The sequence below is a fragment of the Dipodomys spectabilis genome, unplaced genomic scaffold (assembly GCF_019054845.1).
Source record: "Dipodomys spectabilis isolate Male_0828 unplaced genomic scaffold, ASM1905484v1 ptg000190l, whole genome shotgun sequence".
In the NCBI taxonomy this organism is placed as follows: Eukaryota; Metazoa; Chordata; class Mammalia; order Rodentia; family Heteromyidae; genus Dipodomys; species Dipodomys spectabilis.
In genome coordinates, this window is record NW_024870867.1 from 1,094,431 (window position 1) to 1,119,118 (window position 24,688).

Below are 24,688 nucleotides of genomic sequence, written 5' to 3' on the forward strand. Positions count from 1 at the left end.
CTTATTGACTAGCTGATAACCTTCTAATGGACAGGCCTTTAATCTGCCATAAAACTGTGAATGAGAGTAGAGCTTTCAGAAAGGAAAACAGGGTTTGATTACCCTGGAAGAAAAAAAAAATGACAAAGGGCGATAGTCTTAGGAAGGCAAAAACATTCAGAAAAGCAGAGCAGTGACACCCAGGGCACTGACTTTTCCTGCAGACCTGTGAATAGAGACACCAGCATCACCTGACAGTCTGGCCCCATTGCCAAGAATTGGAGAGTCAAATCAAATCAACATAATAAGACTGTTGTGTCCATGAAGATGGAGAAAAACAACCTCAAACAGCAGAAAAAGTTCACTTCACAGCATGACTGCCATTTCAAAGGGGAAGCTTACACTACTGAGAGGTTGGCTTCAATACATACCGTACATCTTGCTAGGAATGAACCATTTTTAACCAAGTCCTGTTGCCCTAATGGAGTCTGACACAACTTTCACTGTCTCTCTACCAGGGCAGTGAATTTTAAAAGCATGCCAAGCTCTAGGATGAAATGTCAGCATAGAAATGTTAAGAATGAGGACTGGGAAGGTGGCTCAGTGGTAGAGCACTTGCTTGCCTTGCATGCCTGAGGCCCTGGGTTCGATTCCTCAGCGCCACATAAGCAAAAAGAAAAAAGCCAGAAGTGGTGCTGTGGCTCAAGTGGTAGAGCGCTAGCCTTGAGCTGAATAGCTGAGGGACAGTGCCCAGGCCCAGAGTTCAGGCCCCACGACTGGACCCAAAAACAAAAAATAAAACAGAAATGTTAAGAATGAACAATAGAAAAAACAATGAATATTAAAGATCATGAAGTTGAAGTTGAAAAGTCATCTTCTTTAACAAGAAAATAGGTGGCAAATACAAGTCTTATTCCCACGACACAAATAAAGAATTCATAATAAAGAAAAAGTCACTAATATGTCAAAGTGTCTTGGTTTGGACTTTTTTTAAACTTTATGATGAAAAAACCCAATTAAGGGTACATAATCTGGTTTTTGTTGTTTTTTGTTTGTTTGTTTTTAAGCCAGAGAGAGTCCAAGCACTTTGGATATCAGTATTTCACTTTTAAGTTTTGAATACTGATTTGGAGGATTTGCTTAGCAAGTGTGATACCATGGGTCTAATCTCTGGAACAGGATAGATAGATAGATAGATAGATAGATAGATAGATAGATAGATAGATAGATAGATAGATAGATAGATAGACAGATAGATAGATAATATAGACAGATGGATAGAAAAATAGATCTACAGATAGGTGTAATATACACTTAACGTTCATATCATTAAATTATAATAGCTACCAAAACTACCACCTGAGATTTCCATGAGAATTTACTACTACTGTAGGAATTCAATCAAGGGTGCTGATACTACTACTAGCAGTATTTCTAATACTTCTGCTGCCTCGAATGCTCAAATAGTTCTCCCCCCAGGAGAAAAAATATGCTGTGCCTGAAAAATTTCAGGAATCAAAGACTATGCATAAACACCATGTGGTGTCATCACAAATATCTCTCAAATTCTGAATAATTAAGAGAAAAATCTTGGAGGAAGAGAAATGCAAGCAGAGTAGCCCACATGACAACTGGAAAAGTCCCCAAAAAGCAGGTCCACCCATCTTGTTCCATCAGAGCCTTTGACCCAAGAGGTCATCATCTGGGTGAGAAACATCTATTGGAAGATGCTCTTGGTATCTCTGCTGTACTTCAATGAGACTTTTTTTTTCAAATCCTATCTATGTCTGTGTGAAGGACATTTTTTACTAATCAGATATGTTTGCTGTTTCTTTCCTTTTACCTTTTAGGAGTGGTGCTGGGAATTGAACCCAGGACCTCAGGTATGCCAGGCAAGGTTTGAAACACAGAGCAACATGACCACCTTCCACCATTTACTTTTGTTTTTGTTTTTATTTCTTCGGAGTGGAACAGTTATGAAATTTTGTAATTGGTCTAATTACTGGTTGTCCTAGAAGGAAAAAGATATCCACAGACCAAGCAAGAAACTGTGAGCTAGAGAGCTGAGCTGTGTAATTTCATTTATCACACGCTTTAGTGATTTGATTATTTTGTGCCCTGGATTTTTCTTTATATAAAATGAGAACAATTCAAAACTCTCTCAGAGTATTTGTGCTAAAACAGAGACTACTGAGAATATATTGTGAGTAAGAGTATCAAATAGCGTTTATTAGAGAGCTCTAATCTGATCACAGAGGTCTAGATCTAATGTTACATAAGTGCAAACAGCTTTCCATTATCTCTCAAAGAAAAATAAAACAGAGGAAAATAAAAGCAGATATTTGCATTAGATTTCAAACAACTGAAACCATCTATGCATGAATATGTTAAAAACTTAAAAAAGATTGTAAATACCCAAGAAGCTAGCATTCAATTCAATTCAATATCCAACAAATACCTACAACATTTGAATCAAAGATAAACAGGACATGAACAAACCTTGTAGAAGCCAATCAAAAGAGGATTAAAATTGGAATATATATACATATATATAAAGCATTTTTCCACATTGAAGTTGATCATTCTTATTAAGATAATTGAAGAATAATGACATTTGAACTGAGTATGTTCTGTGTGTTGCAACAGTTGATGTTATAATAGTGCATAGGACTGGAGCTAGAGCTCAGTGGTAAAGCACCTGCTTTAGAAATGCACATGGTTTAGAAAACCTAGACAGGCCAAGTGCCAGACATGAGGAAAGTATTCAAGAAAGGGCATGTGGTGCAGAGTTCAAGTTCTGGTACTAAAACATACATGGAAGCATGCACATATGCGCACATGCACACAGCAAACAAGAAAGAAGGACTGAAGCATATTTTCTGTAAAATCTAATAGGAGGAATATAATCAATACTCAATAATTATGGACAGCTGCTGCTTTCCACCCCCAGGTGCAATTTCACATCACTCAGCACTGAAATTCAGTTTAGATGTAAGCTCCATCATAGCAGATTTTTTTTTCTGGCTGATTCAGCAATGTGCCTAGAACAGAGCTGAGCTGAAAAAGTATTTTGTTTTATGAATCAACTTACAGGAGCATCAGTGCAGACTATAGTACAGCCATATGTACTCAATAATACATTAAACTAAAATCTTTCAGGCAACATGAAATTTTTTCCACTGTTAAATATTCATTTATAAGTCACAAAATCAAAGACTATGAATATAAGTCTTTTTTGTAAGAACACAGTCGTCAGATATTAACTACAGAAATATGGACAAAAATGGGCTATGGATGTGCTTCAATGTAGAGAATTTGTGTAGCATGCACAAGGAACTGGATTTGATCCTAGAAACCATACACACACACACACACACACACAATCAATCAATCAATCAATCAATCAATACAAGATTGGGCTCAGTAAGATATAAAAGGAATTATTATGATTCAAAAACTTTTTTTACAGGATATTAAAATCTCTCCTAATAAGACTGTAACACTAGTAGCTATGAATAACTGTGAAACAAAGTTCTGAATAACATTATTAAAGCAACTACAGATAAAAAGGAGTATCTTTGTTCAACCCTAAATTTTAAGAATATTCAAAAGTTTGCATATAAAACCATTTACCAAATTATCTTTTCTTCCCTATTTAAAGGTTAATAAGCCATTTTTATTTTTAATTTCACATATATTGTCAATAATTACCCTAAGCTACTATCAGACACAAGCAATTCTTGTTGGGGTATAATTCATTAGACTTAAAAAAGCAACCATATCAAACTAACATTTTTACTTAGTGAGATATTACCCAAATGAAAATTCAGTAACAGGCAAAAGCAGATATGCAAATCTTACGCAAGTGTTTCTTGTTATATGAGGGAAAATGGGGGAAAAAATAACAGCCCTTAATAAACACTGAGTATATGATTATGGCATAAAGTTCCGCATGACTAATTTGCCTATTATTTCCTCTTTATATCTGATTTCATGAAGTTCATCTATTCTATAAAACAGTGTCATTGCTTTGGCCTTATTTTCAACTGTTGGTATTGTGTCATCTTTGCATATATCACAAGAGGTGTGTGTGTATTTATGTTAAAATATTGGGGGAAAAGGCTAGTAGAGTGTTTGGCTCTGTAAATAAATTTTCATCTTCATCCCTTACCTAGATTTTCCCGACAAATATTGTTTGATGTAATAAATCCAATCAAGGCATAACAATATAGTTAAATAGTGAGTGGATTTCAATCAGAGGCACAGATCACTTTTCTTAAAATAATTTATTACTAATTATAGTCAGGATGAGTGGAAAATATTGGTTGACACATTTTTCTTTAAGCACTTTAGAAGTCAATTGCTAGGAAAGGTTGATACACTAAAGGCTAAATTAAAAGAAAGAAAATAGGAAAGAAAAGGTTAATGACTTGGTTTGAAATACATTCTTTTTACTTTAGTTGTATAAAAACCTCAGTTTTACATGGTTTTGAATTTTGCCTTGTCTTTCTTTCCTTTCTTTCTTTCTTTCTTTCTTTCTTTCTTTCTTTCTTTCTTTCTTTCTTTCTTTCTTTCTTTCTTTCTTTCTTTCTCTTGTTTTCACCTCGTTATCTTCACAAGACAAATGGTAAAATGAAAATACTTAGCAGTATCTACTAGAGCATAATTTAACATTATGACTAAAGACAGCTGTCAGTGGCTCATGCCTGTAGTCCTAACTACTCAGGAGGCTGAGATCTTAGGATGAGGATTCCAAGCCAAACAGGCAAGAAAGTCTGTGAGACCCTTATCTCCAAATAACCCACAAGAGGCCAATAGCTCAAGTGGTAGAGTACTAGCATTGAGCACAAAACCTCGGAGACAGCCCTGAGTTCAAGGCTTCTGAATTACATTTTCCTAATGTTTATTTCAGGGTGCAAAATGTATCACAAGTTCATCATATAGCCTGCACCTGAGGGAGTAAGCTTCTTCTCAAACTAAAATTAATACAGATTCAGTGACATGTCTAAAGAATATAATTTAGATTGTTTCTTCTATTAAACTTAATGGACTCCTAGATTACCTAATACAAAACTTCTTGAAAGATGGAGTCTATTTGCCAGTATTTCCCCTTTCTAAGTACAAAGCATGCCCAGCACTGCTTATCTTCTGAAATCAGATGAGGTGGGGCATGTAAGTGGTATTACCGCAGAATTGCTACTGATTTGGCATTTTGGTTTGAAAAATGTATTCCTTGTGAAAAAATCCAGCACCGAACCCAATTTCTACCTTGTTGTAATGGTGTCATAGAAAGAGAGCACAACTGCCCCAATCAATGGAAGAAGAGACTGTCTTCTGACCAGAATCTCTACCAGAAAAACTTGGCACGGGGTAGGGACATCAGTGCTTTGGTTCTCTCTAATAAGCAGTGGACTATTTACAATTTACTAATTATGCTTCTAAATTAGAAATGATTTTTGTATGACAGACGACTGTAATCGGCAAGGACTCTCAAAGCTAAAAGAAAAAAAGAAAAAGAACAGAGAAATGTCTTCCGAGTTGGAAAATATGCAAAACTTTAGCATAAGGATCAAAGACAAGAAAATAACTTAAAATATAGTTTTTTATAGACTTTATCTTCTGATTCATTACTGTGCTTAAACATATTTTTCAGAAACTGATTATGTCTCATATAATAACTTGTGGACCATGGAGAATAGCAGGGTCCATCTGCTTAATTATAAAAGGCTGATATTTCTGTCTTTATTTTACAGTTCAAATCACTGGCAGCCTAAGCAAAATGTTTAATCTTATGTGCCATAGAAGGCTGCATCAGAGTCATATGACTTCTAAGAGATTTGGGAGCAGAATTTCAGACCTACAATGTCAACTCTCACAGGATAAGAAATTCTAGAAATGAACAAGTCTCCCAAAGATTTATATTTATGTCTGGGAGAATAAGATTACTGGACTCAGGTAGAACTCAATACTGTCAGTAAACTAATTAAAACCTATTAAAATGCTTATCAGTCTTAAAAGGGCAAGAAGTCAATTTCAGTTTGATAAATCAAGATGTTATAGTACCAGAATTTTATTTATTACATGATATAATTATAAAAAGTTTATCACTGGAAAGGATATGGAGCTATAAGCAAAGGGAATAATTTTATGAGTGTCTTAATAAAACATACAAACCCAAAAAAGAAAAAAAGAGGGAGAGAGTAAAAAAAAAAAAAAAAAGAAAAAGAAAACAAAAGAAAAAGAAGCCAGGCACTGGTAGCTCACACTTGTAATATTAGTTAGTCAGGAGGCTATCTGAGGATTGTAGTTCAATACCAGCCTGGGGAAAGAAAGTCCATGAGACTCTTATCTTCAATTAATCACTAGAAAACCAGAAGTGGTGCTGTGGCTCAAAGTCCTAGAGTGCAGGCCTTGAAAAGAAAAGCTCAAGAACAGTGCCCAGGTCCTGAGTTCAAGATCCATGACAAAAAAGAAAGAAAAGAGAGAAAGAAAGAAAGAGAGAAAGAGAGAAGAAAGAAAGAAAGAAAGAGGGAGGGGGGGAGGGAAGGAAGAGAAAGAGAGAAAGAAAGGAAAGAAAGACAGACACACACACACACACACACAGAGGGAGGGAGAGAGAGAAAGAATAACACAAAAGAAACAGACTAGCGCGGTTTCAGTAGTGTAGTGGTTATCATGTTCACCTCACAAAGGAAACAGACTCTTCCCAAGTTTTCAGAGTTCACTACCTGGATCTTAGACATTTGCCTAAGGTGGTACTATTCATCCTTGAAGTAGACGGGATAAGTCTAACTACAGTGATATGCATTATGCCTTAGAACTTTACGTATTAAAAAACAAAAACAAAAGCACAGCACAGTATTATACTCATCATATCAAGTCTTAGTAAGAAGAAGTAAAGTATTCATTATATAGATAGATAGTAACAAAATGTGCTTCCTAGGCAAGAACTCTACAACTTCAGTCATTCTGCTGGCCCTGTATGCTTTATTTTTTATTTTTTCCAGATATAGTCTCATGCTTTTGCCTGAGGTAGACCTCAGACCAAAATCCTCCTACTTCTTCCCCATGAGTAGGATAAGAATCATGTATCACACCTCTCCACCCAGCTTGTTCTTTGAGATAGGCTCCATACTTTATTTTACTTTATTTCATTTTATTTTGCTAAGCTGTTACAAACCTCGATCATCCTATCTCCTCTTTCAAAGTAGCTAGGGTTACAGGTATGAACTACTATGCCAGGCCTAAGAAATACAAATCTTAAATGGAAATCTTCAATTCTGACCAAGTACATATTAGTAAAATAGAAACTGTAGTTGGGCTCTACATAGACCTTTCTGGCTTCGCTTAAAAACAAAAAACAAAACAAAACAAAAACACTTGAAAAGCTAGGCTTGTACTATGAGTTAAAGTGAGAGTTGTGAGAACTTACTATATGAATGACCATGGCTCAATTATCAGCAACTCTCCCAAAAAGACAGAAAGAAAGGGGAGGGGGGAGAAGCAGATTTGAAACAGTAATCTATTGAAATTTAGTTCTTTTTGTATTTCATTGCAAGTAGACAGAGACAGATATACACAGAGGGAAAGAGAGAGACAGAAGAAAAGTCAAAATAATTTTTAGGGAGCCAGGGAACTGTCCCTAACCTTTTTGCTCAGGAATAACACTCTAACCCTTGAGCCACAGCTCCACTTTAGGCTTTTTGGTGGTCAATTGGACTTCCTGACCCGCAGGCTGGCTTCAAACTGTGATCCTCAGATCTCAGCCCCCTGAGTAGCTAGGATTATAGTTGAGAGCTACCACTGCTTCCTGGCAATATTATCCTTTAAAACATACATCCAAGAATAAAAAAGCATAGTTATACTTTCCATCTACAAGAAGAAGGTATCATCATGTAATAATAGCTTTATATAGGTGAATCCTTACACTGTTTTGTCTAATTTTTGGACATTCCACTAGTATCACAATACAAATATCAGGTACATAGAGAATGTACAGAATATTTACCTTGATACATACATTAAAGAGGCATGGTTATCATTTGTTTCATACCTTCATTCTTGTTTTTGTTTTTTTTTTGGGTCTGGTCGTGGACATGAACTCTGGGCCTGGGAGCTGTCCCTCAGCTCTTCACCTCAAGGCTAGCGCTCTACCACTTGAGCCACAGCACCACTTCAGGCTTTTTTTCTGCTTATGTGGTACTGAGGAATCGAACCCAGGGCCTCACGCATGCAAGGCAAGCGCTCTACCACTGAACCACCTTCCCAGCCCTTCATACCTTCATTCTTTTATATATGTATATATATAATATACACGTTTTCTTTATTGTAAAGATACTGTACAGAGGGGTTACAGTTACATGAATAAGGTAATAACTACATTTCCCATGGAACATTGTTACCCCCTCCTTTGTTTTTCCCCTACCATCCCTTCCCTCCCCACCTCCCCAATTCCTCCCCCCACCAAGCTGTAAAGTTCCTTTACAACATAGTGTCTTGTACATCTCATTGTTACAATGGGTCAAACTGTATCCTTGTTTGAGCATTTTGTTATTTCCTTTCCTTTCCCCAAATTAGAAAAATATATGTACAAGATGGAGGGAACTGGAATCAAATACAGGGAAAACAGGGGTTATACCATGGGGGAAGAGGATACAAAAGAAACAAAAAAAAAAAAGGCGTAGTGCATTATAAGTACATTGAAAACAACAGCCAGAAAGATAAAACCTCTTGTGTCCCTCTCTTGGGATTCATCTCGCTTAGCATCATCTTATATGGTCTTATATGTACAGCTTTTGACCTGTTCTGCTTGTCTGGTAAGATTATCGTAGACATATACTAGTTATTGCAAATAAGGGAAACCATGGGACCTATGTTTCTTTGGGTCTGGCTTACTTTACTTTAATATAAATTTTTCCACATCTTTCCACTTCCTAACAAATGGGGCGGTGTCTTTTTTTCTGATGGAGGCATAGAATTCCATTGTATATACATACACCACATTTTCTTGATCTGTTCATCTACTGAGGGGCATCTGGGTTGGTTCCATATCTTAGCTATGGTGAATAATGCTGTGATAAACATAGTTGTGCTGGTAGCTTTAGTATGGCCTTGTTTGTGATTGTTCGGGTAAATGCCCAGAAGTGGGATTGCTGGGTCATAGGGGAGCTCTATGTGGAGTCTTTTGAGGAACCTCCATACTGCTTCCCAAAGTGGTTGAACAAGAGCTTTCATTCTAACTGACTTGTACCTCAGTGTGTTGTTTTTAGAGAAAGAAGAGGAGTTACAGGATCCATGCTGTTGTTGATTGGGCCTACTTGAGCTGTACCTGCCAGCATTCTGAGAGAGTATGAAACGTAAATTTGAACATCAAGGTTCGATCATATGAATCACTATAGAAAACAGACTGAGATTTACTAATGTAACTAAATGTTAATAAATAATAAAAATACATAACTATTTAATCAAGAAAATATAGATTTGCAAAGAAGAGTGACAAAATAAATTTAATGCATATAACTTAAAGAATGATCATTGATGCAATTGAATTTTAAATACATGAGTTATAAAAGTTCTGTTTCCATGCTAATTTGTAGGTATTTCAGAAAGATAAAGTTCATCTGTGTTTCAAAGGCTCTAAATTCTTCCATGATGGTATATCTTTCTATTTCTTCCAGCCAAAGTCTATCCTAAAGCAAATCCATATTTCAGCGAAGTGTTTTAAGTTATGAAAAATATAGTTGCAAAAAAGTAAGCAATTTATTGAAACCATTTGTTTCCTGGTATATGTTTGTAAAAATTGTTTGTTTTTGTTGTTTGTAGTGTCTAAACTTGCTTCAAAATGCAGCATTTTTCAAGAGTTAGCAAGCAATAGTATTGTATTATAGATTTGTAATTGAAATATTTTATCAATAAAAAATAAGAAATGCTCAGGAAAGTTTTTAGACAATTTCCAAGTGTTATAATGTTATCTTCCTTTGATTATTTTTGAATGCTGTGTTCTTCAGTCTTCTATACATATTCAAACATGTTCTAGTCTAATCTATCCTGGGATTCAATGCTGAACAAAATTTTGCTATTTATTCGGCTAACATCAAAGGACTAAAACAATAAAAGCAAAAATAGAAGAGTCTTATTTCATAGAGGTATGTAAGGAAATCTGATTATTCACATTTGAGAAAGTAATCCTGTAGAATTTATAGACAGGCCTCACGGGGAGATGGAGTTTCTATCTCTGCCTAGATTTAGAAACTGTCTATCCAAAGAAGACAAACACCACTGAAACATTTATAAGAGGCATTTTGAAGACCATATCTTCTCAATTCCAGTAGCTGATAATCTCCATCCAGAAATCTACCTAATAATTAAAATTCAATGTATTTCTCCTCTTTTAAATCATTTCCCTTTTGCCCTCCGTTTAGTACAGTGAAATTAGCTGATCAGCACTGTTAAACAATAGTCTAATAAAGTCAACAGAAATATACATTTCATCTTTCTTTTTATCAGGCTATGCCAAAATCAGTTTACCTTTGTTTATATTTTTCTCCCCCAGATACTAGAGCTTAGAGCTGGGGCCATGAGCACTTGCTAATTTTTTTCTGCACAACGCTGGTGCTGTACCACTTGAGCCATACTCTCATTTAAAGCTTTCTGCTGGTTAATTGTTAAGACTCTCCTGGACTTTCCTGCCTAGGCAGGCTTTGAATCAGGATCCTCAGATCTCAGTTTTCTGAGTAGCTATGATTACAGGTATGAGCCAGTAGCACTCATCTATACATTTCTTTCATAACAAAATGTTTTATTCATAAGTCCCATGCATGTTTCATTCACAAGACAATAAACATATTTGTTATATTATCAGTAGGCACAAATTCAGTAAAATAATAGCTACTTTGGTCTAAAAATGTGTGCTTAAACATTCATTGTTTCATCACTTTTTCTCAGTTATGGTTACATACATTGCAACACTAACACATCTCTATCTTAAAAAGGGATCCATAATTCCAAAATATGAAGAAAATAAATACTTAGAAACTATGATTATGATAACAATTTCCCTTGTTATGTTTTTAGAACATTCCAGAAATGTTAAATGTATTTCCTGAACTGTCAATGAGTTCATAGTCTTAACAGATGGATATATGCATCCATATTATTCTGCAAGACAAGAGCTTCTAGTATCCAGCTAGTGTTGTAGTCTAAAGGTAGTGAGAAAGGCTAAGGAAGACTTGAGTGAAGTCTAAGCTGAACATGAAAAGGGAAGATTTTAAGCCCAGAAAGCAAATGTGAAAATTTACAACAAAGCAAAGCTAAACCTGCCCGAAACTGATCTGCTTGAAGAATTGAAAAGGTTAGAAGGATTGAAAATGCAGCAAATGAGAAGGAACTGGGTGCTGAAGTAGCAAGAGTTAAAACATCAAAGGTAGTCAATTCCTGATTAGAGAAGAATTTCCTGAACAATTCAAGAAACAGGACATTGTCCTGTAGGAAAAATTAACAAGGCCAGATGGCACGTGTCACTGCAAAGAGTTGGTTAGAAGAAAACAAAGGCAAAGAAATCAAGTAACGCTGATTTCAGCTCAGGCAAGGCAGCACGTGGGTATGAAGGAACTAAGGACAGAGTGGAGGCCATGAAATGAAGATCAACAACTTGATTCATGATTTGAAGCCTATAATAAAGAACTGAGGTGGCTGAAGATACATCTTAGATTTTTCCTAGTGGATAACAATACCATTAATTTAGGAAACCAAACAAAGAATTAGAAGAGAAATTTTGGTCAGGAAGCAATGGATACAACATTGCGCTTGGTGGAGTGTAAGTTGTAGATAGAGCACCACATGAAAAATTAGAGATGGTGTTTAAAGGGTGTTTCACACAAACACCCAGCTGACAGTTGATGAGGTAGTCCAGAGATGTTGCCTTTATTTCTGGTTTGCAAGGATGGATCACCTAGCTGGAGGCGAGAACATGGAAAAGAGCTCTTCATAATTACATTGAGCCGTACAGTAACCATTATCCACATATGATTGAAGTTAAAGTACTCAAGATTAACTAAAGTTAAAAGGCCATTTCAGTAGTTCACAAGGCACATTTCATATGTTTAATGGTCCATGTGACTTGAGTTTACTCCACTGGTTCACAACAATGTAGGCCATTTCCAACAACACAGAGTCCTACTGATGAGCATGGACTTGGAGCATGTAAAATATAAGAGAAGATGTAGAGACCTGCCCCCAAGAAAGAAGAAATACACAAAGAGGAGAGAAGTACAATAGAATGGAGTGAGGGGAACTAATCAAAGAAGGAAAAAGAGAAATTAAAAAGTCACATCACTGTGACCAATACAGAAAATCTGAAGCAGACAAAATACTGAAGAACAAGACGGTATAAACCACTACCTCTAAGTGACTTATTTTTCCCCAACATTTGATCTTGTATTGAAAATGTGGACAGTATTACATTGGAATCATTACCAGTTTCTTCAGATATATAATGAATGACTCAAGCAAATGAAATATTTTACTCAGATGATAGTGTTACCTTTTAGGAAATATCTAAGTGACCTACAGGAAGAGAAACATTGGCAATATGGCCCGTTGCCTTCCCATATTTTAATCAATAAAGGAGCTCTTGTGTAGCTACCGTCCTTAATCCTTGTTCTTCAGGGAGTTTTTAAGGATCTTTAATTAAAGTCTATATTAACCTGGATATGTTTCTTGAAAATATATGTCAAATACCAGCATGCAGATATCTAAAAGCACAAAATATTCTATTCTCAGATCAAAGCTAAAGCTAATGGAACAGTAATTAGAAAGAAATGAGAGATGATTGTTTTATAGGCAGAAATTTCATTTGTTTCTGGAGATAGTATAGTGGTGCAACAATGTGAATGTGCAAAGGCCCACTGAAGACTACACTTAAAATGATTGATTTGTGCGAAGCATATTTTACCACCATATATATATATTTACATATATATATATATATATGCACATGCACACATAAATATTTTTTTTCAGTCAAGCTGAACTAAAAGTCGGAACACAGAGCCAGGAGCTGGTAGGTAGCACATATAATCCTAGCTATTCATGAAACTGAGTTCCAAGGGTCATGCTTCAAAACCAGCCCAGGCAGAAAAGTCAGTGAGACTCTGTATCCAAAATATTCAGCAAAAAGCCACGATGGAAGCATAATTCAATTAGTAGAGTCCAGCCAAGTCATCAAGCAAACCAAATGTGAGGCTCTGAGTTCTGACTTCAGTAAGATTAAAAAAAATACAGATAAAAAATACACATAAAAGGATGCATCATAGAAAGAAAATCTCCAAGATACCTCTCACAACCTCTGGGAAACTGGAACATAGCAAATAAAAGTTTAAAACATTTCCAGCAAGTATCTTCTACCTGAAGTAATGTAAGTATCTGTAACATTGAGGTAATTATGGTGTAAATATGGGCTCTACACATTGTAAGGAAGCACACATCTCTACTGTTGGTTCGGCTTCATCTGAGACTATAAATGGCCTGGTATGCAATACCAACAGAATAAAGAGGTGTTAGGCCAGTGTCATAGTCAGTGTGGCATGTAAACCTTCCTCATTATAGCCAATGTCACGTTCCACTTTTGGTTTTCTGCTTTCCATTAACCTCGGACCAAAATGATCAAATGAAAAGTTCCAGAAATAATTTGCAATATTTAATTACTTTTATAAAAATATATTGTCATAATTTTTGTTGTTGTTGTTTATTTCATGTTGGCACTAGGATTTAAACTTAGAGTGTCAGGCTTTCCTTTGGCTGTTTTAGGTAAGCTGGTATTCTATCACTTGAGCTTCACCTTCAGTTCTGCTTTTTGCTGGCTAATTAGACATAAGAGTCTCACTGTATTTCTGTTCTGAATAGTTTTGAATCTCAATTCTTAGAACTCAGCCTTCGGAGTAGCAAGGATTAGAAGTGTACACCACCAGCCCCAGGCTCTTCTATTTTATTATTATTATTTCTTTTTATCTGTAACTTGTGCCTAATTTATAAATTAAGTATGAGAAAAAGCATAGCATATGCTGCACAATGTTGTTCTGACCTATGCATAGTTTGAGACGTCCGCAGAACTTCTTGGTACATAACCCTGCAGAGAGGGCAGGACTACTGTAGCTTCTTTCCCTTACTCTTTCTCAGGTCAGTAGCTACAGTTAGCTAGGAGAATGGTAAAGTATAAATATCAGCAATAAACCCTGGGGCAACTATGTTTGTGCTCACTTGGCAATTAAGGGAGGGCAAGTATCCCATGAATCACTCTTCGTGTATTCTCTGACAGCAAGACTGTCATGTAGTCTCGGGAGCAAGGTCAGAGAAAGGACACAGGAAGGACCCTGAAACAGACCAATGGCTGCTTCCATTTGTGTTCTCACACCTAGAAGCAGGAAATTTCAAGCTAAAAATGAAATTAAAAGAGGTAACATAAAATAGTACCCTAATCCAATGAACGCTTGGTTTAGAAGCTTTTCCAATTTCTACAATAAACTAATTTCATACAAATTTTAACTCTGTCTCCCACCAGCATGCAGACTTTTCCTTGTGAACGAACTGGCAAAATGGAAGTAAACACTTGCACATTCATGGATCACACTCTGGTCTGTCTCCAAGGATATGTACCAAATATGGAGAACAGAAGAAGCATCTTAAACAACTTGGTTTTCCCTGCCCACTTCTGGAAGCTTTGTTCAGGTCGTACAGTGACTCAGCTCATGTGGCAAGCTGACATCTAAAATCGCTTCATGATGACAAGCTAAAACAGACATTGTCTCAATGTCAGAAGTGAAAACCAACCAAAGAAAAAGAAGGAAAGAAGACAGAAAACAGAATGGAGGAAAGGAAAGGAAAGAAACAAGAAGTGAATCACATTACGTATACTTACAACTTTCAGCTTGATAGTCTGGCACAAACTGCTCATCATTGTCAGGTACCTGAGCTGAAGAAAGAAAAAAAAAAATTAAATTAAGACAGGAACTGCCAAGGCATAAGGAATGTCAAATCAGATCTGTCAGGCAAGGTCTTTTTAGGCTGAGATCAAACCTATGATTACTTGCCAATAAGCTCCTATTTAAAATGGCCTTGACAGTCAGAACTACTTAGGAGGGAACACAGAAGGGCCCATTGATGTGAGCTAGAAAACATAAATATGTCACAAATATGGTGGCAGGTGTAGTCCCTATCAATTTCACTTGCCAGATAGAAATAAAAGAGCCACAAAATAAAAGAAGTTATAGGATTTCTATTTCCTGCAGCGTTTTATTTTGCAAGAGTTGAGCCAAAGGTATTTCAATTCACCACTGCCAGAGCTTTAGCAGCCCATCTAAATGAACAACATGATTCCTTTCAGTCTTGTGTAGCATGCACACACATCTCTCTGCATTTTTAGAAATGATGACTTTTGATATGTTCCATCCCTGGTAAATTCAACTACTATTATTTCAAAACATTTGCTTTAACTTTAACCATGGAATGATAGAAACTTTTAAAAATGACAAGACCTGCCAGTAATTTGGGTCACATATAACCAAGTAATATACTGTAATAATTATAATTATCATAATAAAAATAATAAAACAAATGCCATATTTTCATGTAAAATATTTTCCTGGCTCTCTTCAGCACTAACAAAAAGAATATTCCTAGTTCATCAGTTTTAATGTCAAATGACCTCCTTATTTTTAGTAAAGGAAAAACACTGAATAGCAAGGAGCTAAGGCATTTAACAATGACCAAAACTCAAGGCTACTTTTTCACTTTGAAAATTTTTTCATCACAGTTGATTGGGACACAGAAATAACCCATTGCAAACTGCACATTAGAGAAATGAATTTGGATAAATATACATACCCTTATGTATACAAATTACATAAAAGGAAAGTTAGATTTGTTTGAACATGGAAAACATAATTAATTATCCTCTTGATTAACTCTAAGTATGATTTAATTAGCTAGTATAACTTCACTAGTATTTTACAATTACTTTACTAACATTGAAAGTTTTTAACGCAATCAAGTTACATTGTAATAAACATCCAACCATTCTATTCTTTATGTGAAGTGCTTTTTTAAAACAGAAATACTTGGCAGAGTAAAAATTTATGTTACATTATTAAAATATAACTAATTGCCTAAGCAGTTTGACACTCAGCTGTTTTCTAGCAACTTCCTCCCAAACATGTAAATTTTACTTTATTACAGAAACACCACTTTCTCCACTACATGAAACTAAATGAAGAATAATATCAAGATATAATGAATGCCTATTTGATCGGCATACATGGAAGAAGGTTTTCTTGTCACTGTATTTGATACTATGGTGGTTATAATGGTATTACATCTAGATAACTAATAGATCTGTGTCTTGCTATTTATGTAACTTTGGGTAAATTATTTAAACCCACTAGTTTAATAGTGATATTAAAAAGTTGTGTTTTCTGTTTTGATTTTGGTAAGGATTCCATAAAACATTTAAACAAGTATTTCTTTTCTGCAGTCAAAAACAAAAAAAGTACTTTAATCATAACTTAGCTTATTATCCCAACGTCTAGTGACTTATACTAAAGACAATCTAATGAGTTATACCGGAGACAAGAAAAGACATAACAAACTGTCTTTTTACATTACATAAGCTTGATGGTTCCCATAGACTCGTAAGTTATCGGGGAAGTAGTACACTTTAAATTAAACATCAAAAATAATTTAAATATTTTAATATATATTTAGGAATCAAAAATAATTTAAATATTTTAATATATATTTAGGAAGTAATAGCAAGTAAGCAATTAAATTCTGCACTGTCCCCACTATAGCCAGATGTTTCAGAGTTCTCTCTAAATTAAGATTTAAACATATAACTGTTGAGGTGTTAAATGATCACCCATGGCAATTATTGTGCTTTTAAAGAAATCAAACATTAAATATCTCACTTGCAGGAATAGTTTAAACAGTCAATGAGTAGCAAAAGCGTATTTGTAATTGAAAATTTTAGTATGAATAGACTACATGCTACTTTTTTTTTTCCTGCTTATGTCCTAAAGCAAAGTTCCAACTCCACAGTTGCAAGTACAACCTAGAAGTCCCTGATGATATGTATGTATTGGCAAATGAAGGGGACATAGAAACTATGCCTCACAGATACAGAGAAAATAGCTGCATGCTAACAATCTGTGTTGAGAAAATTTAAAAAAAAAAAAAAAGAAAAAAAGAAGGATAAGAAGTACTATTTCAGTACAAAAATCCTTTCCTTAACATTCTGAATAAATACTTCACACTTATGCTTGAACATATTACAGAATTTTAACAAAAAACATATGACTCACATTTTCACAGAAGCTGATCTTAAGAAACTGAATAGACCAAATGAAGCAGCATGCTACTTAAATAGACAAAGGCTTAAGTATACCTCTAATTTCAAGTTGGAGTAAAAGGAAAGAAAGCATTTTAACTAAAAACACAAGTTGGATCTGGGCAAGGAAAATATGACAAAGTATTGCCACACTTGTATCATTCATTTCCTTTTTTTTTTTTTTCTCCTCCCCTTTAATTCATGAGAATTTTGTGAAGAAGCAAACTACAGCTGCCTGAAAATTTGTAGTGATCCATACTAAAGTTGAAAATTAACAATGCAGGCCAACCCTTTAAAAACGTTTTTTTTTCCCTGCTATTATCTCTTATAAACTATGCTTAAATGATCACCTTTGGGGAATAAAAATGTTTCTCTCATGTAATTAAGAGGAAGGAGAAGAGAAGGAAAGGAGAAGATGAGAAAATACATACCAAAAGACCAATAAAAGGCTTTCAAGAAGATTAAGCATGTAGATTGTATTGGTAATAGCTGAAGCGGCTTTATCGGCTCATTGTACATTAATAGACAAGTTGCCATCAAGTCTCAGGACCTCAGCTTTAAAAGGAGAGCATCTGCATGCTCAGCTAGATTTGCTTTACCTAGCTTATTATCCAAGGTGTTCTTTTCTTTTCCTTTATTTTTTCTACATAGCAATACATATTAGGGTAAAGAAATTTATAAAAATATTAATCCTGACCTAAATGTCACAGAAACATCAACCCTCATTTTTACTTCAATATCCTTTTCTTAAGTAATCTTGCCTCAAGGATGGACAATTTTAAATACGGCTTGCCTTTACTTTACACCTATTTTTAACTTTTAAATAAAACCATATTCATTACTTTAAAAAAAAGTGACCCATAAAAAAATTTTCAAGGTTAGCTACAGGCAAATAAAAGATCCACTCATTTTTGCAAGCTAACTGTTTTTCTTTTAAAACTAGGAACAAGGAGAAAAAATAGAAATAAAACAAACATCAAGTATAAAAGGGGTTAATATTTAATTAAAACCAGTTCTATCCACTGTAACAATGACCTGGAGCCAAACAAGGCGGAAGATGTATGAGTCATTCTTTCTGCCAGTGAATGAGACAGCTGATCTCCTCAGCCATTCCTCAAGACAAGCAGGCAGAACTGGAGTTCTGCCCCCATTCACAAAAACACAGTCCAGCCTAAGCCATGTGGCCCAACCACAATCTTTTCATGTCACACCCTTCCAGAGAACTAACGCAAGTAAACTTGAACTTGCAATATAAACACAGTTTTATTGCTGGGCCTCAAATAGAGCTCAGATCCATTCAGAAACATGTTTAAATAAATGGCAAGTTTATATACATGTCTACATATATAGTGTGTGCGTGCATGCATGTGTACACGTGCACATGCACGCCCACACACATTTAACCCTTCGTGCTTTGCTGAATAACTTTTGACAGAAATTTGAATACACAGAAATAACAAAAGAAAAGTAGAAAAACAGGAAAATAAAAGAAGGAAAGATGGAAAGATGGAAGGAAGGAAGGATGGAAGGGAAGGAGGGAGGGAGGAAAGAAGGAAGAAAGGAAGGAAGGAAGGAAGGAAGGAAGAAAGGGAAATGAGTTAGGGGAACAACTCTGTAGTAGATCTAGTAGATCACTTGTTTAGGATAAGAGAGGCCTGGATTTGATCCCCAGGACTACAAAAAAAAAAATTAAGCAATGTCTTTCTTTTCTTGCTTATTATTAACAGCTTTTATCATAAGAATAATGGAATACTGTGGAGCTTTGTAGCATTTCACTCTGAATCAAAGGGCTAGAAACAAACTTTTCTAAAGACATACAAGTTTTTTTTTTAAAAAAAAGCAAAACAATAAGAAAATTAATCTTTGCACAAAGGTACTTACTTCTAAAATAGGCCTCAGGCCATGGGACAAAATAATCTAGAGTCCCCTACGCCTAGTTTTATAGCACATCCGGTTTTAACATGAAAACGACTGTACCCATGCAAAAGCATTAATTAATGCCAAAGTATAAACATATTTACGCAGACAAAAAAAGGAGAAAGGGCTATTTCCCATGACAGAAACACCTTTAACACTTTGTAAGTTTTTTGGACATGCTGTGAAAAAAAGAAACCATGAAGTTTTAATTGTCTTGAGTTTCAAATCAGCTTCAATTTCCAACTAAATTGACCTATGGGGGCTTGAAAACTGAATGGAAACTCAGAGACAACTAGCTGTTGTTTGTAGCCAAATACTTTCTCTAATGCTACATGTCTGATTATTATTAATAATAGCTACAAGATTGTACGCAAGTCAAAGAAATAAAGTTAAACCCCCAAATGCAAGAAATTACACATTTCCTGTAACTGAACTAGACAACTCCTAGGAACATTTATTTGACATTTACTAGGATCTTCTAGCAAAACTACATCAAGCTACATCAACTTCAGTTTTTCCATTCAAATAGAAAATTTACTATTTTGTAAAACCAACTTAGATGAAAAAAAAAATCCATGTATTTTAAATGAATGCTTAGAAAGAAAATACATTCACTATCTTTAAAAGTCCAAATCAGAAATCTTTAATATTTACAATTTTCCTGATATACTATATACCAGTTTACACACAACATGAATGAATTCTTCCTCAAGTCTAAGAATATTTATGGATTTCTGAATTTAATGCTGAATTCTCACTTCCTGTTTTGTGTAAACCACTCACACACACAAAATGTAGTTTTTAGAGCTTTTATTCTTTACTTCACCTTATGTGGCAAAAAGAAAGTAAAAGACAAAGGAGCCCATATGTGATGTCATATTCTATGGAAAAAAGAAATTGAATTAGTGAACAATAAAAATAAGTGTCTAGTGGCTCTGTATTATAGATGTAACATACTATGTCACAACAGCATACATGGTTTCTGAAATAGTATTACAATGATCTTTATTAGGAATTTAGCATCAGTCTTTGAACCTTATCATCATTTGAAGATTATTTAAAAACAAAAGGGGGAAAAAAATCTTACTTGCAGTAATAATATAGTTGGGTATAGGAAGATTATCTATACTAAGCCACTAACAAATATTTCACTCTGATGGCAGCAAATCAAAGAGCTAACTTTTCCTTATAAAGTTAAGATCTAGACCCATAGCAAAATAACAGTCAAAAGTAAAAGCTGTGTGTTTGCATTAGCTTTATACTTGAATTAATAATTTCTCTTTAAGCTCTGTTTGTAGGTAAGCTTGAAGAAGCAGGCTTGAAGAATGCAATCCTTTTCTTAACTCAGTTACTTTTCACATCCTTCTATTTCCATCCCTGATGTTAGAAGTCCCACTTTAAGTATGACATTTTAGGACGCCAGTTACCAAAACACTAAAAAACTGATTTAGGACCAGAAGTTACTATGGTGTTGCTAGAATTAGGTTTGAACTTATTTTGTGGGATCACATAATTCCAATTGCCCTTCTGTCAGTAGCAATCTATTTCAAAAGTCAAAGAATCAATAAAGAATTGTGCAACAATAATATAAAGTAGCTATGTTAAAATTTATAGTAGAAAGATTCTCTCATTAAAAAAAATCTACTTCCATAGTCTTTAAAACATTAGGTTTTCTATTTTCCTCAGATTAAGATGATTATTTTAAGCAGTGGTATATATGGCTAAAACTTTTAAATTGCAATGTTAGTGCTTGGAAAGTGAAATTAAAGTAAAGTTAAATTCTTCACAAACACATTTTAATTCCTTATATGAAAATAAACTTTGGAGGGGAGGCCAGTGAAATGTTTTTCAGAGGACTTCACTGAATTGAAAATACTAGCTCTGTTCCAACCTCAACTCAAATAGCCAGGTCTTATCTATCCCAACTTCCCCTTAGAGATAAATCCATAATATAATCTACTTAGGACTAACGCATATGTCACACTTAGTACAAATTATAAAAGTTCTTGCAGGATAAAACAAATTAAAAATGCTAAGCTGTATCACTTTTAACTATTTAGGAACTTCAATAATTTTTTTTTAAACATGACTATCATCACAACTAACTTGAGTCTCTTGTCTAATAAGATTGTTTTAGACTTATTTAGCCCCCCAGTGAGATTCTAACTTATGAGAGAACTTGGTTAATTGCCAATGATCTTTTTTAAAAAGGTCAAGATGCCTCAGATTCCATGGTCACTTACTTGGCTTATGAAGATCATGAAGAGAAATATGTATATGGTTCATAGTGTGCCAATTTAGCAATGTTTTAGTTTCTGGATATCCATAAGGACATAAATGGACAAATTTAGCTACAAATAAACTAGGGTAATAGGGATCCCTCCTTACCTAATATTGCTCAAGGAATTGGATAAGTTAAGTTAAAATCTGTGGGCCAAAAATGACTGTATTTAATTGCTAAAAAGAAACATAAATGTGGAATCCATTAACAGTAAGAAAAATTATTAAATTATACTAAATTTTTGCTTATATCATGATTTGCTAAATTAATGTAAACTACTTTGAAGATGTTTAAATTATTCTAACATGCAATCTTACTCACAGTTTGTAAATAGTTGTACACCTGGGTATTCAATAAAACACTCAAGATTAATTTCTGAATTTAATTAAGCTTATGAATTATTTTCTAAGTAAAAGCCTATGTTCCTCCAAATATATTAGTCATTTTCTAAGCTCATTTCATATAAATATAAATTTCCAGATTTATTGATAGGAACGTTCATAATCATGGATAAGAATATTTCATACAGAATTTTCAAAGATAAATTCAGATTAATTATTCAAATCATTTGTCTAAGGCTATAAGACACAAAACAAGTCAAAAGTTTTAAGAAGATGTACTAAAACTGATTATAAAATGGTAAGTCTGCCACAGATTCCTCAGTTTAAAATTCCAGAAACAGAGCTGCTATGCATATTCAAATCTTCTAGAAAGTACTCTGACTTGGAATCAATCAGAATTAAACATTTTAAGAACAAACAAACCTTCCATAACAATGAAAACAGGCATTTTAAGTTATTTGAGGTGAGTAAATTCTCCCATAAATATAAGTCCTCTCAACATGCACCTTTGCAAAATTGAGGTAAAAGTTAATAAAAAGTACCTTTGCAAATTTTCCATGAAAAAGTAATGTTCAAATATATGGCTCATGTTCCGATAATAAGTAATCTATTGCAATAAGTTTCAGTTATAGACAAGCAAAAATGACCTTTAAATATAACCCAAACTTTCATTAATACTTACCTTTCATTAACATCCAAATACAATACAGTCACACTTTCAAAAGACTATTAAGCAAGTTATTTGACTTAATGATTCATAAAGATTGTGAAAGCTTTTTGGAGAGCTAAAATATTATCAACACAAAAAAACTTACTTTACATTCTAAAAGCAACTTGATCAACTGTATTCAAGACAACCAGATAAAATGGATATAATGCTTCAATCAGCTTAAAGTAACACCACATCACTTGAGTTAAATTCAGAGACCCTCTCTCTACTTTTAGCCATCTTCAAACTTGTTCCAAAAACCAGGTTTCTCATAGAATGTGAAAACACAAACACAATTACAATTAATGCTTAAACATCTGTAACTTTCCCTTTGTGTTCCTCCCATAGCAAGTCATAAAACTAATGTATCATTTAACAAATCAAATCCAAAAAACAGAATTTCAAATCATAGAGACCAACAACAACTACAAAAATTCCTCAAATGCAGGCATTTCTGAAAATGTAGAAAGCTTTAACTGAAGCAATCTTATGTTTCCTATATAGAAAGTTGCACAGAAATAAAATTTCAGCAAAAAGAATTCCAAATTCCTTTCAATGTCTCCTTGACATTGTAATTAAACCCTAATAAAAGTGACAAAATAGCAAAAGTCAATTTCAATAAACATCACATTCATAGTAATACATGATAGATATTATTTTAATCTTCAAATCCCTCCAAGATTTATTTTAAACCCATAGATTTACTAAGTATTGAATACACACCAAATGTTCTGTGTTGTGAGCAGGGCGGAAAGAAGACACTTGCACTTAAATCTTGAAGCATCCCGTCCTGATGAACCCAGAGAAACTAATTTCTGCCATCAGCAAAGTCCTCCACCAGAACACCAAATAATGACATGCGCTGCTCTAAAGGAAACAGCAAACCAGCCCGGCTCTGGCTCTAGGAGGTCTCTCGAGGTACAATAATATAAACCTGATCAATTGCAATTAAAATCTGAACAGAGGCTTAGAACTTGAAGTCTTGGTGCATTAGTTCTTGCCAAAAGCAGATGTGATTGTGAGCTGGAAGCAATTTCTCCTGGTAATTTGTGATGACACTGGGTAGTACAGCCCCAGAGTCCCCAAAGACAAACTCATCAGAGGCTCTAATGTATGCATGACACATGAGGTGGCTCTTTTAGAGCTCAATTAATTGGGCTGAACATTAAGACAGCAAGTTCAGGACTTCTTTTTTTTCTTTCTTTCTTTTTTTTTTTTTTCATTTCTTCAGATGCTTCCTCCCCCCCCCCCCCCACCCCTTTTAAGCAATTTGTTTCCTTACCTTCTGCCAGCCATGTTTCCTGTAATTGACTTAGATCTTGAAACAGTTCTAAAAAACAAAAAAGTCAAAGATATAAACATAAGATTTGCAGAGCTTTGGGCTTCATTAAAAGGAAATGTGTTTGTCATGAAATTGGCATTAAGTATTAATTTGAAGAGGCAGTTGATGGAAAAGAAAATAGGATTCTTATTTAAAATATCTTAATAATCTTACCAACTTTTGAAGCCCATTAGGCAACACTTTAAGAAATTCTCTAGCTAAGTAAATAATAGTCAGTTATCTTCCTCTTTTATTTTCCTCCTTAACAGTTTAAGAAGCTCAGAAATACCACCCCCAAAAAACAAAACAAAACAAAAACAAAAAACCCCACTACATATGCACTAAAAGGCACAGAAAGACTGAAGTAGAAGGTGGTCTATTGTCAGTAAACTTGTCTTAAATATGCTCAACTCTTGCTAAAGTAAAAAAAAAAAAAAAGTAGGGGAATGATTAGAAAGACTGGAGAAGCTTTATTACTGTCTTTTGAATCTAATACAAGATATTAACAGGACTTGAGTTCTCGGGAAGTATGCTTTTCAGGTCTAATGCTTCAAAACTAAAGGGAACGACTTCAACAACTCCAAATTCTTAAAGGAAAAGTTTTGCATTAATGAGTTTTTTAAAGCATAAGGTAGATAATCTTCTAGCTTATGTACATAGTCAAGTCCAAACATTATATCTTGCCATATAGGGGAGAAAGGGAAGTATCCAACTAAAGTATGAAGATTTGGGGTTAGTTCCTGAATTCAGTATACATAAATTT

The 24,688-nt window shown here is 34.5% G+C and overlaps 1 protein-coding gene across 4 annotated transcripts in view; it reads right to left on the reverse strand.

Annotated features, from left to right (window-relative positions):
- The window catches only part of Etv1 (ETS variant transcription factor 1), a 98,078-nt gene that overhangs the window by 70,846 nt on the left and 2,544 nt on the right, over positions 1 to 24,688 (reverse strand). For all 4 annotated transcript variants that reach the window (XM_042695821.1, XM_042695823.1, XM_042695822.1 and 1 more), the window contains 2 exons: positions 23,887 to 23,934; positions 14,894 to 14,947 (listed from right to left, as the gene is read on the reverse strand). In XM_042695821.1, the coding sequence (XP_042551755.1) occupies positions 14,894 to 14,947; positions 23,887 to 23,934 (102 nt within the window). The remainder of the gene's footprint in view (positions 1 to 14,893; positions 14,948 to 23,886; positions 23,935 to 24,688) is intronic.